The sequence below is a fragment of the Marmota marmota genome, unplaced genomic scaffold (assembly GCF_001458135.2).
Source record: "Marmota marmota marmota unplaced genomic scaffold, marMar, whole genome shotgun sequence".
Classification (NCBI taxonomy): domain Eukaryota; kingdom Metazoa; phylum Chordata; class Mammalia; order Rodentia; family Sciuridae; genus Marmota; species Marmota marmota.
This window is the reverse complement of record NW_026000079.1, coordinates 6,690,453-6,703,603: the sequence shown is the minus strand read 5'-3', so window position 1 is coordinate 6,703,603 and position 13,151 is coordinate 6,690,453. Positions and strand designations below refer to the sequence as shown.

General features: G+C 37.4%; 1 protein-coding gene across 4 annotated transcripts in view; it reads left to right on the top strand.

Moving 5' to 3' along the window:
* The window catches only part of Rprd2 (regulation of nuclear pre-mRNA domain containing 2), a 94,375-nt gene that overhangs the window by 34,417 nt on the left and 46,807 nt on the right, over window positions 1-13,151 (top strand). For all 4 annotated transcript variants that reach the window (XM_015503012.2, XM_015503011.2, XM_015503013.2 and 1 more), the window contains exon 2: window positions 10,051-10,180. In XM_015503012.2, the coding sequence (XP_015358498.1) occupies window positions 10,051-10,180 (130 nt within the window). The remainder of the gene's footprint in view (window positions 1-10,050; window positions 10,181-13,151) is intronic.

The following is a 13,151-nucleotide window of genomic DNA, read 5'->3' as shown; positions in this document are numbered from 1 at the left end:
AGAAGAGGCTGAACCATGAGAAATGTGGGGAAAGAATGTTCTAGGGGGAGGGAGCAGCAAGCTTAAAAGACCTTGAAGGAGGAACTCACCATGTGTGTTGTAGGCCTTCAGGGACAGCAAGGTGGCCAGTGCAGCTGGAAAGGAATGGGTGTGATAAGGAAATTAGATCAGAAAGATAAAACAGGGACAGATTCTTTAGTACTTACAGGTCATTGCAGAGACTTTGATCTTTACTGCTCCTAAGGAATGAACCATTATTGAAAATTTTAAATAGGGCTGGGGTTGTGGCTCAGTGAGTGGTAGAGTGCTCGCCTAGCATGTGCAAGGCCCTGAGTTCTATCCTCAGCACCACATAAAAATAAATAAAATAAAGATATTGTGTCCAACTACAACTAAAAAATAAACATTAAAAAAATTTAAGCAGTGGAATTATATGATCAGAATTATTTTTTTAAAGGATCATACTCTCCTGAGTTGCAGTTATACTAAAGTGAGGTAAAGAGAAACAGCAAGGCTAGTTAGAAGGCTATGATAGTAATTCAAGCTAAGGTGATAGATAGTGACTTAGACCATCTCCAGTTGTGGAGATGGTAAGTAGAAGTTAAAGTCTATTTTGTGGGGGCAGGGGGAGCTGGGTATTTAACTCAGGGACACTCAACCACTGAGCCACATCCCCAGCCCTGTTTTGTATTTTATTTACAGACAGGGTCTCATCAAGTTGCTTAGCAGCCCGCTATTGCTCTGGCTGGCTTTGAATCTGTGATCCTCCTGCCTCAGCTTCCCAAGCCACTGGGATTACAGGCGTGTGCCACTGTGCCTGGACTGAAGTCTGTTTTTTAACTTGTTATTTTTATTTTTTAAATTTTATTTATTAATATTTTTCAGTTGTCAGTGGTCCTTTATTTTATTTATTTATATGTGATGCTGAAAATTAACACATGCTAGGCAAGCGTTCTGCCACAACCCCATCCCCGAAACTTGTTATTTTTAAATAATTTCATACTTTAAAAATATTGTAAGAATATTACAAAGCCTTCCTGTACACAGTCTATCCAGAGTCTCCACTTATTAACATTTTCTATGGTTTGTCTTTGTGTTCTGTGACTGCTGTGGTTTAGATATGGTTTGAGTGTGTTCCTCAAATCTTCATTTGCTGGAAGGCTTGGTCCTCAGTGTGATGTTGAGAGTTAGTGGAATCTTTAAAAGGTGGGAAATAGTGGGAATTAATTAGGTCATTGGGGTATCACCCTTGGAATGTATTAATACTGGTATCACAAAATGAATTACTTCTCTTCGTAGCAAGACTGGCCTGATCAATACCTGATCCCTGAGTTCCTCTGGCTTCCTATCTCCCCCACACTTGCTCCCACCCTGAGATCCTCATCCATGTTGTGGTGCAGCCAAGATGACCCTCACTAGAGGTCAGATGGGACCACCCAATCTTAGACTTTAAAACCTTAAGCTCAGACTGGGGTTGTGGCTCAGCAGTAGAGCATTGCCTAGCACATTCCAGGCCCTGGAATTCCTCAGCACCACAAACAAATAAATAAATGAACAAATTGTGTCTAACTACAACTAAAATAAATAAATATTAAAAAAAAAAACCTTAAGCTCTTTAAGCTAAATAAATATTTTCTGGCTAGGCTTGGTAGTACACGCTTGTAATCCCTGCTACTCAGGAGACTGAGGCAGAAGGATTACAAATTCAAGGCTAGCCTGGGCAATATAGTGAAATGCTGTCTCAAAATTTTAAAAAGGCCTGAGGATGTAGCTCAGTGGTCAAGTGCTGCAGTCTGGCTGGGCACCAAATAACCGAGCCACCACAAAGCCTTGTAGATTCAAACAGCAACTCTTTATTCCCGACTCTCACCAGCACTCTACACGCAGGCACTCTACATGCACCTACACTCCCTCCACCGGGCTCTGCTTACCAGTACTCTCAGAACCCCACAAGAACTCAACAGGAACTCCAAAGGAGCGGGCACCTGAGGCGGCAGCAGGATCCACCCTAAACCTGGAGCCACCCTAATCCCTGAGCAGGGTCACCTTTCAAACCAAAATGCCATGCCTCATTCCTACTTGGCTATGGCTCTCAGCAGTCAAGTATCCCTGAGTTGACTCTCTACTGTCATCCCTCCCCACCCCGCCCCCGCAAAAAAAAAATTGTTTTAATTCATTACTCAAGATATTTTGTTATAGCAATAACAAGAAGGACTCAAACAATGACCCAGACATTATTGAAGAGTAGTTTGTAGTAGTAGTTGGTAGAATATCCATGAACTTGTGTTAATTTGTGTTTGATTTTTCCCTGTTACAAAATTCAGGTTATGCATTTTGGGGCAAACACCACATAAATCATGCTGTATTCTTCATGCATTACTCTTAGAGCAACATAATATCAATAAGTGACATTAACTTTTATTATTATTTGGTTAGGTTTCTCCACTCTAAAGCCAATGAGAATTTTATGGTAAAATAATTTGAGACACTGTAACTATCCTTTTCCTCATTAAACTTTCTCTTACTAGCTTCAACATCCATTAGCAATTGATTATTGCTTATGTCATTTTTTATTGTAATGGTTATCAAACATTAATCTTTAATATAATTTCTACTACATTTATTAGTTGGCATTTGATCATAAAACAGAGCTTTTCTCCCCACCCCTTCTCTTCACTTACTTACCTATGTATTTATATCAGTATATATCATGGATTCCTGTTTTATTCAGTGTGTTATAATCCTTATAATCCTTTATTGTTATTTATTTTGACACTTGTCATAGATTTGGCCAGTAGGAACCCTTCAGACCGGTGCCTATTTTCTTTTTTTTAAGACAGAGTCTCATGAATTTGCCGAAGCTGGCCTAAAACTTAAGATCCTCATGCTTCAGCCTTCTGAGTTGCTGGGATTACAGATGTGAGCCATTGCACCCAGCTGGTTCCTGTATTCTTTTATTTTTTGGTGGGATGTAGGGGTGAGGTACAGGGATTGAACTCAACCACCGAGCCACATCCCCAGCCCTATTTTGTATTTTATTTAGAGACAGGGTCTCACTGAGTTGCTTTTAATGCCTCACTTTTGTTGAGCTGGCTTTGAACTCGTGATCCCCTGCCTCAGCCTCTGGGTCCTCTAGGATTACTGGCATGCACCACCGAGCCTGGCTCCCTATTTTCTTTTGATATCACTGTTTGAATCCTTTATTTATTTTCTGATACAAATTGTTTCAAGCAGAGCTTGTACTTTCTCTCCTGGCCTAAAGTAAATTCACCAAGAATCCCTAGTCCCCCTTAGAAACCAAAATCTAGGTAATACAGGTGCTTTTTGATACTAGAATATCATCACTTCTTGACCTTTTCAGTGGAAACATCTAGAAAATAGTTGTCTACACTAATAAATGCATATATGCTTTCATTTGCATGTTTCCTGTATATAGATGTGTTTATATCAGGACTTCCAGTTATAATCCAATACCATAGATTTATTCTGATCTTCCTTTTCATGTTTGTAACTTTGAAAGTCTGTCTGTATTTCAAAAGTAGCATTAGTGAGATCTGCTGATATTGAGTGTGAAAGAGAGGAGACTGGGATGACTCAAGATTTTTGGCTGAAGCCACCAGAATAAAATTTACTGAAATGGAGAAGAATATAGGAGGAGACAGTTTGAAGGAAGAGATCAGAAGGTCATTTTTGGATATACTAACTCTGAGCTGTCTGGTGACATCCAAGAGAATACTATTGCGTGGGCAGTTGGATATTTGAATCTGTAGTAGTATATAAGCAAGATTCAGGATGGAAAATAAAGTATGTCAAGAAAACGAGTCAGATTTTCAGGGAAAAGATGATTGTATTTATTTATTAACCTTTTATTATGGAAGCAGCAAATATAGAAAATTTGAATACAAGTAAGTAAAAAAGAAAACTATAGGGCTGGAGTTGTTCCTCAGTGGTAGAGCACTTGCCTAGCACATATGAGACACTGGGTTCCATCCTCAGACCACATAAAAATAAGTAAATAAAATAAAGATATTGTGTTCATCTACAAGTAAAAGGAAAACTATATACATATATATCTCTTAGAGATCAGTGCTACAAATCTTAATTTCGTTTCCTCTCTGATAATTTTTCGTATAAAGAAAGATACAGGGATAATTTTTTTTTTTAAATGAGATCACTATAATGAACTGTTTTTTTTTGTTTTGTTTTGTTGACATTTGTTTTTTGTGGCATTGAGTGTTTAACCCAGGAGCACTCTATTACTGAACTATACTCCACCCTAACCCCCTTTTAATTGAAACCCAAACTAAGTTGCTAAGACTGGCCTTGAACTTGTGGTCCTCCTGCCTCAACCTCCCAAGTTGCTGATATTAGAAATGTGCAGCTGTGACCAGCTTAATAACTGTATTTTCTTTTTCAGTTGATGTTTTCATTTACATTTTATTAAATTTTCATTTTATCTAATCCCAGACCACATGTATAATTTCTTTAGTTGATCTAAAAAATGTAATTGAACAATTGGTTGAAACTCTAATTATATCTGAATACTTTATCCCTTAAATCTCTCTTAATGCGTCCAGCACGTTTTATGCCACTAATTTGTGAGTGAGTCTGGGCCAATTGTCCTGTAGAATATTTCACCTTCTGGATTTGTGCGGTTGCTTTCCTATGGTGTTATTAGCTTTTAAAATTATTTCTAAGGCTGAAATCAGTTGCTGGTTGTTTTGTTTTGGTACCAAGGATTGAACCCAGGGGCATTTATCCACTGAGCCACATCCCCAAGTCTCCTGAGCCACTGGAATTACAGGCATGCTTCACTGCACCCAGCTCAATTGCTGATTTTTCTAAAAGTTTCTCCTCTATAAAAGCTTTTCATGACCTTCATATTCAACTTCTACTGGCCACAGAATAAACACTAAAATTTTTTAATTTGGTGCTAAAGTCTTACCAGAATTTATCATCTTTGCCTATTCCTTACTGTTATTCCGTGCAAATCTTCCTAGTGAGACAGAAATATAGATAGTTGTTAAGAGCATGGACTCTAGAGCCAAATCATTTGGATTTGAATCCCAGCTACACCATTTAATAGCTGTGGCTTTGGACATTTCACTCAATTCTGTCTATTAAAGAGAAATTGAACTGGGGATATAGCTCAGATATAGACAAGTATTCTTTTTTTTTTTTTTTTTTTAAAGAGAGAGTGAGAGAGAGAGAGAGAAAGAATTTTAATATTTATTTTTTAGTTATCGGCGGACACAACATCTTTGTATGTGGTGCTGAGGATCGAACCCGGGCCGCACGCATGCCAGGCAAGCGCGCTACCGCTTGAGCCACATCCCAGCCCATAGACAAGTATTCTCACATGCGCATAGAACATGGGTTCAATCCCCAGCACCACAAAAAAAAAGAGAGAGAGGGAGAAATGTTAATAGTATCAACCTCAGAGTGTTGCTGTGAGAATATCAGTTAACATTTGTGTCATCTTTAGAACAGTGCCAGGCATATAAAAGTAGTATATATGTAAGTATTTGTGAAATAAATTTAAAATTCCAGTCCTGGTAAACACCTTTGCTTATGACTGGTTCTCTCTGGGATGCTCTTGCCCTTTCTTTCTGCCTATTAGACATTTAATTACTATTAATTGGGTACTGATTCAGTTATTGAGGATGTGGCAGTAAATACAATACAACCAGCAACTGATTTCAGCCTTAGAAATAATTTTAAAAGCTCATAACACCGTAAAAAAGCAACCACACAAATCCAGAAGGTGAAATATTCTACAGGACAATTGGACAGACTCACTCACAAATAATGGAAAATAAATACAATACTGAATCAGTTATTGAGGATGTGGTAGTAAACACAACAGAATCCCAGCCTTAAGGAAGTTTCAAATCTAATGGAGATACAGGCAAGTAATAGGTGTAAATCAGAATGCACTAAAGGCATATAGTCTTGTGGAGTCAGGGGATGCTTTATAGAAGATGTTCTATAAGCTGAGACCTGAAGAAAGAAAAAGAATTAGATTATCAAAACAGTTAGCAAGACAAAGGATGGACAATGGAGTTTGGAGATGAGAACAAGGTGTATTTCACTATGATGGAGCTGTAAGGGGTGACTGCAGTTGAGGATCAGCAGATAAGCAAGAAATAGGTTGCAAAAGGATTTGAAAAACAATAAAGATGGACCTTCTCATTTTCCGCTGCCTTTTAGGCATCTTCTCAACTACCTTAGCTAGCTAACTTCTCTTATTCTTCCTTAATTTCTGTAGTGCTGTAATGTAGAAGACTTACATTGGGGAAAGTGGTAATCAAATAGTTTGTGATGTCTTTGGGGAGTTGTAGTGATTAAGTTGGGCAGTCAGAATGTGACATGGATCAAATTTAAAATTTTTGATGTTTTCCTATGGATGACTAGAAATCATGAATAGTTATTCAGAATGGATTATCATAGAAAAAGAAAATTCTGAGAGGGAAAGGGAAAGAGGTGAGGGAAACAGCAGGGTTTCTGGGAACTTTGAGTAATTCATTACATTAAAGAAGAAATTTTGAATTTGAAGAGGAAGCAGTGAGACTGGAAGAGAAGACACAGATCCTGAAAGGAGGGTAAGGTATCCCGCTGTGTCCAGTGAGCAGTGGGAGCTTACTGACAGATTTGATATGAGGAAGAATTGGTTAGTGTTTGCTTTTTAGAAGATAAGTTTGACAACAATGTAGAAAATAAATTTGAGGGAATCAAGTGTTAGAGGTAAGATAACGTATAGGAAGCTGTTGTAGTACTGGTTTAGATCAAAATTGATGAAACTCAGCAAAGAGCAGTCCTAGGAAGAAAAGGAGAAGAGGACCTACCTATATTTGAGAAATATTGGAAACAGCACCATGTAAAAATAAATAAATAAAATAAAGATATGTATCCAACTACAACTAAAAAATAAATATTAAAAAAGAAGAATGCTTATTTAAGATGGAAGATATATGCATATAAATGTCAGAAGGAATACAATGTAAATATATAAATAGCATATAACTTAAAATATAAGAAACTAGAAGTTAATGGAGTTATAAGGTTCCCAAGGAGAAAAGAGAGACTAGGAACAGTACATGGTAGACGGATTATATTTTAATAGGAGAAATGACACTTTGCACTAGGTAAGTTTATCTGGGTAAGTTTAAATATGGATGCACTATGCTTTGGCTTTCTGCAGTTTTAATTACCTTTGGTCAACCGCAGTCTAGAAATGTTAAATGGAAAATTCCAGAAATAAATAATGTGGGATGAACTTTCACATCGCACTGTTCCTTCCGGCCTGGGATGTGAATCATCCCTTTGTTCAGCATATCCATGCTGTATTTACTACAAACATATTAGTCACTTAGTAGCTGTGTTGATTTGTGTGATCGGCTGTCTCAGTATTAACAGTGCTTGTGTTCAAGTATCCTTTATTTTACTTAATTATGGCCTCAAAATGCAAGAGTAATGAAGGGCCAGGGTTGTGGCTCAGTGGTAGAGCATGCATGAGGCACTGGGTTCGATCCCCGGCACCACACTAAAAAATAAAAATAAAAGCAAAATAAAGGTATCAAGTCCATCTACATCTTAAAAAAATATTTTAAAAATGCAAGAGTAATGATATTGGAAAGTTGGTATGCCAAAGAGATGCCATAAAGTACTTCCTTTAATCCCTGGAGTTCCAAGTTTTCAATTCTGTGAATCATGCAGTAACACAGGTACATGAAAAATAGGTTAATAGTTCAATTTAAGTTTTTATAGGTTTTCCACATATGGAGTGGTGGGACCAAATGAATTAAGTGAAAACATCTATCTGTTTAATAAAGGACGGGGGGGGGGGGGGACCATGTTCTGAAGTTGCTGAGATCCACAGTATGGGATCTTCTGTGAAATTGTGAAAAAGTAGAAAAAAATTTGTGCTGAATTTTACTATCATACCCCAAAAGTTAGCTGCAAAAATTATGGTCACAATAGATGGTAAGTGCTTAGTTCAGATAGAGCAGGCACAGAGTTTGTTAATGTATGTGCAGGAAAAAGCATAGGTTCTGGGAATAGCTCAGTGGTGGAGCACTTGCCTAACATATACAAGGCCCTGGATTTATTCCCCAGCACCAAACACAGTATACTCAACAGACAGTCCCCAACTTAAGGTGATTTAACATAAAAATTTCCAACTTTACGGTGATGCAAAAGTGATACATGGTAGAAACTATACTTTATATTTTGAATTTTTATTTCTTCCTGTGCTAGCATTATGCTATACGATATTCTTGCAATACTGGGTGGCAGCAGCAAACTATAGCTTGCTAATGAAAGGTCATGTGATCATGAGGTAAACAGCTGATCCTCTATAGTGTACTGTGTCTAAACTATGCCATTAGGTTAGAAATGCATTTTCAACTTAAAATATTTTAAACATGTGATGTAGCCCCTTCATAAGTTAAGGACACCCATATATGGAATTTTTCTACAATTGGTTGTTTTCAGGGATCTTGGAATTCCTGTGGGAATGGGGGACTACTGTACATTTTTTGAGAGAAAATGATTCCCGTCTAATTATTTCTGCTCTGTGAAATAGCATGTAAGGTCATCTCCTGAGAGCTAGAAGGGATATAGTAAGATAGGATTTGATGGGTGGTATAAATGTGAAATACCCCTTACTGCAAATGGAGAGGAGAGGATGCTAATTAATAATTAAGGACATGTGGAAGGATTCTAACAGGAAACAGTTGAAGAAGGAGACTATGAGTTTATATGGTTTCAGTCTTCTTGGTATGATTTTTTCATCAATAGAACCAAATGACAGAATAAAAGGTACAGTAAAGACATTCAATTAGATAAATCCAAATTTAGGATTTTATTGAGTATACATGTCAAGGCTAATTTAGGGGGAAAAGGAAAAGAAAATGAGGATTTGGATGAAAGAACTGTTTAAATAATGGATCAAATTCACAGGAATTGATAAAGAATTGGGTACTAGAAAAGACTGAGGAGTTAGAGAAAATAAAAAAGTGAGATCTTGATGAAATTGAATAAAAAATATAGTAGGAGTGGGAGGGTGTGGTCCAGAAGGAAATTTAAAATATACAAGGGCTGGTTCTTAAAGGTCATTGAATTTGAGATCAAGGAATCTGAGAAACTAGAAAAATGTGATGGATTATCCATATGAATTTTGAAATTCCCAGAGTACTATTGAAACTTGGGTGGCTTTGCTCAAGATTCTAGTTAATGAATTTAACTGGACGCAGTGGTGTATGCCTCTAGACCTTATCTTTAAAAAAAAAAAAAAGAGAGAGAGAGAGAAAAAAAGATTTTGCCTTGTTAGGGTATGTACATAGATTCAAATTATTTCCCAGGACACCTACCTAGCAATGAAAGTAGAACTTACTTTCCAGTAGATGGTAAGACTTAGGTGTGCCCAAGCAGTATCTGGATTAGTTGATGAAAAAATTCTCCGTATAGTAATGTTAGCAATTTACACAATTACATTCTTTTTTTATTATGGGATTTTGTGGATTAAACCTACGGACATTCTACCACTGAGCCTTTGGTTGTTTTTTGATTTTTTTTGAGACAGGATCTAAGATGCCTAGGCTGGCCTCAAACTTGTGATTCTCCTGTCTTAGTCACCTGAGTTGCTGGGATTACAGGCATGTGCCACTCTACCCAGCATACAGTTACATTCTGATTAGATTCCAAAGGCCATGTTCTTTCCACTAACCTTTATATTGCTGCAACAGGTTGAGTGTATTCAGTTTTTTTTTTGTCTTCCCAAATATTTGGGAAAACAATTTTATCTTTAGCACCAGATGTGTACAAAGTGAAGAAGAAATCTACTTGAGTGCCTTAAGCAGAAACTTAACCGGTAGTCAAGATTCTTAGTACAAAAAGATTGATTAGATCATTTGTCAGTTTATTCATCCATCCTTTTATATCTGTGTAAAAAAGAAAAAAAAAACAGCTATTGTTTGAGAACACTATATTTGGAGTAAGTTTAAGTATAAAATGACTCATTTGGTTTTTATTGTTTCTTGTCATCTCTAGCTGCATATCCCCACCGTTTGAATCTCTTTTACCTTGCCAATGATGTCATACAGAACTGTAAACGGAAAAATGCAATCATATTCCGTGAATCGTTTGCTGATGTACTTCCTGAAGCAGCTGCTCTAGTGAAGTAAGTAAATTCTCATTACTCTTTGGGATCTAAGTTTAGAAAATATAGGATTTTAGTTTTCCTTTTCACCTAGTAGCAAGAACCATAGTAGTTGCACATGCTTGAAGATCTGAAGATATTTGCCCAAATGGCTCATTGTACATTCCTGATAATTTACACATTTTTCTTCTAAAGAATTTTTTCCCAGGGCTGGGATTGTAGAGCCCTTGACTAGCACAGGTGGGACCAGGTTCGATCCTCAGCACCACATAAAAATAAAGGCATTGTGTTGTGTTCATCTACACCTAAAAAATAAATATAAAAAGAAAAAGTTTTAAAAAGTTGATCTTTTCTGCCCTTGCTTGACCAAATGTATCTCCTGGTCATACCTCTGACAATGCTTCTTTCTAACTTCTGCTTCTGTTTATTTGTTGTGGTGCTGGGGATTGAACACAGGGCCTTATGTGCACTAGCAGGTGCCATACCACTGTGCTAACCCCAGGCTTCCCCTCCCACTTTTTTTTTTCCCCCTTAAACACATTTTATTTCTTCTTCCTATTTTTGTAATCTTGCCCTACCCCCATGAAATCTGTGTTTGTTTGTTTGTGTTATTGGTGATTGAACCCCAAGGGTATTTGACCACTGAACTACATTCCCAATTCCTTTGAAATATTTATTTATTTGTTTGTTTACTGAAGTACTAGGGATTGAAACCATTGGTGTTCTACCACCAAGCTACATACTAGCCCTTTTTAAATTTTTTGAGTCAGGGTCTCTCTTAAGATGCTCAAGCTGGCATCGAGCTTGTGATCTTCCTCCCCAGCCTCCCAAGTTGCTGGAATTACAGGTATACATTTCCTGTGTCCAGAAAAATCTGTGTAATTAAAGAGAAATGTAATTAAAGACAACTTATTTTCAACACCATATTGATTTATTTCATTCTTAGCAGAATTTGTATCTGGTGTTTCCTACAGTGTATGCCTGTGAAAATAGTCAAAGAAGGAAGTGCTCCATGCTCAAATGTTTGGAGAATGATCCATACTAACTTTCCTGTCCTGAAGATTGAGTGCACATTATTATATAAATAATTTCATTTCTTTGGGGATCTTCACAATGCTAATTTCAAAGCAGCATTTACTAAATTTTGATCATTCATGGGTACTTTTTTGGGGAGGTATTTTAAACATCCGTACATTTGAGGAATTCTGGTGTGTGTGTGTGTGTGTGTGATATATGATCATTTTGCCCTGTATTAATTGTGTTTTCTTTGTATTACGTCTATATTTGAAAATTGTGTTTTTGTTTTGGTACCAGGAATTGAATCCAAGATCTCCTAACCACTGAGCCATATCTCCAGCCCTTTTTATTTTTTGAGATAGGGCCCCACTAAGTTGTTTAAGCCTCACTAAGTTGCTGAGGCTGATTTCAAATTTGTGATCCTCCTGCCTCAGCCTCCCAAACCACTAGGATACAGGAATGCACCGCCGCGCCTGACTAAGAAATACATTTTTTTTTTGGCGGGGGATTGAACTCGGGCACTCAACCACTGAGCTACGTCCCCAGTTCTGTTTGTATTTTATTTAGAGAGAGGGTTTCACTGAATTGTTTGGTGACTCACTTTTTGCCAAGGCTGGCTTTGAACTCGTGATCCTACTGCCTTAGGATTGCAGGTGTGCGCCCGGTCAAGAGATACATTCTTAACTACATATAAACACTTGGAACAAGGGCTGAGGTTGTGGCTCAGTGGTAGAGTGCTCACCTAGTATGCATGAGGCACTGGGTTCAATCTTCAGCACTACATAAAAAAAAATAAAGATATTGTGCCCACCTAAAAATAAAAAAATAAAAATAAATTAAAAAAACACGTTTGGAACAATTACAATAGCTAAATACTTCTTAAAATCATACATTTATTGGCAATGACCCATTTGTTAGTATTAACACATTCCGAATTGGATGAACCTTGTTCCTTTAGAGTAACTTGAAATGTCTACTTTAATATTGCAAAAGGATTAATAAATATTTATACACACATCAGAAGTACATGAAATAACATGTACCATTTGTTAAAAACTTCCTTTTTGTGGTACAGGGGATTGAACTCAGGGGCACTCTACCACTGAGCACATCCCCACCCCTGTTTTATATTTTATTTAGAGACCAGGTCTCACTGAGTTGCTTAGCCTCTCAACCTCTCAGCCTCTGGAGCCTCTGGATATTGAATACTTCTACTTGACCAAATAATATACAAAATTCTTTATCATTTAATTCTGAAAACAGCTTTATATAGTACGTACTACTATTATCTTCATTTTAAGGAAAAAGAAACTGGCTTAGAGAAGTTAAGTACCTTGCTTAAGCTCTCATAGTTGCCTGGAGTTAAGTAGCCAGAATTTCCCCTCAAGGCTGACAAGGGCTGTTGTACTGATCTGTGCTGCTTCCTTATGTAATGTAAACCAGTGTAATTTTGAGTAAGAGACCAGTGTGCTAGATGATCTTTACTAAGAATTTCTGCCATAAATATCACTATAGTCAGTCTGTGTCTGTCTCTCTCTCTCTCTCTCTCTCTCTCTCTCTCTCGGTACTAGGGATTGAACCCAGTAGCACTTAACCACTGAGTCACATCCCCAGTCCCACACTTTTTATGTATTTTATCTAGAGGCAAAGTCTTGCTAAATTGTTGTGGCTGGTTTTAAACTCACGATCTTCCTGCCTCAGCCTCTCAAGTCACTGGGAGTATAGGTATGTGCCACAGCACTTGGCTTCACTGTAGTCTCTTGACAGTTTAGCCTCGTGTTTCATAGGCTTTTGGATTTCATGGCCTAGTTAAAAGATTAATATAAGATTGTTGGGGGCTGGGGATGTGGCTCAAGCGGTAGCGCACTCGCCTGGCATGCGTGCAGCCCGGGTTCGATCCTCAGCACCACATACAAGCAAAGATGTTGTGTCTACCGAAAACTGGAAAATAAATATTTTAAAAAAAAAAAAAAAA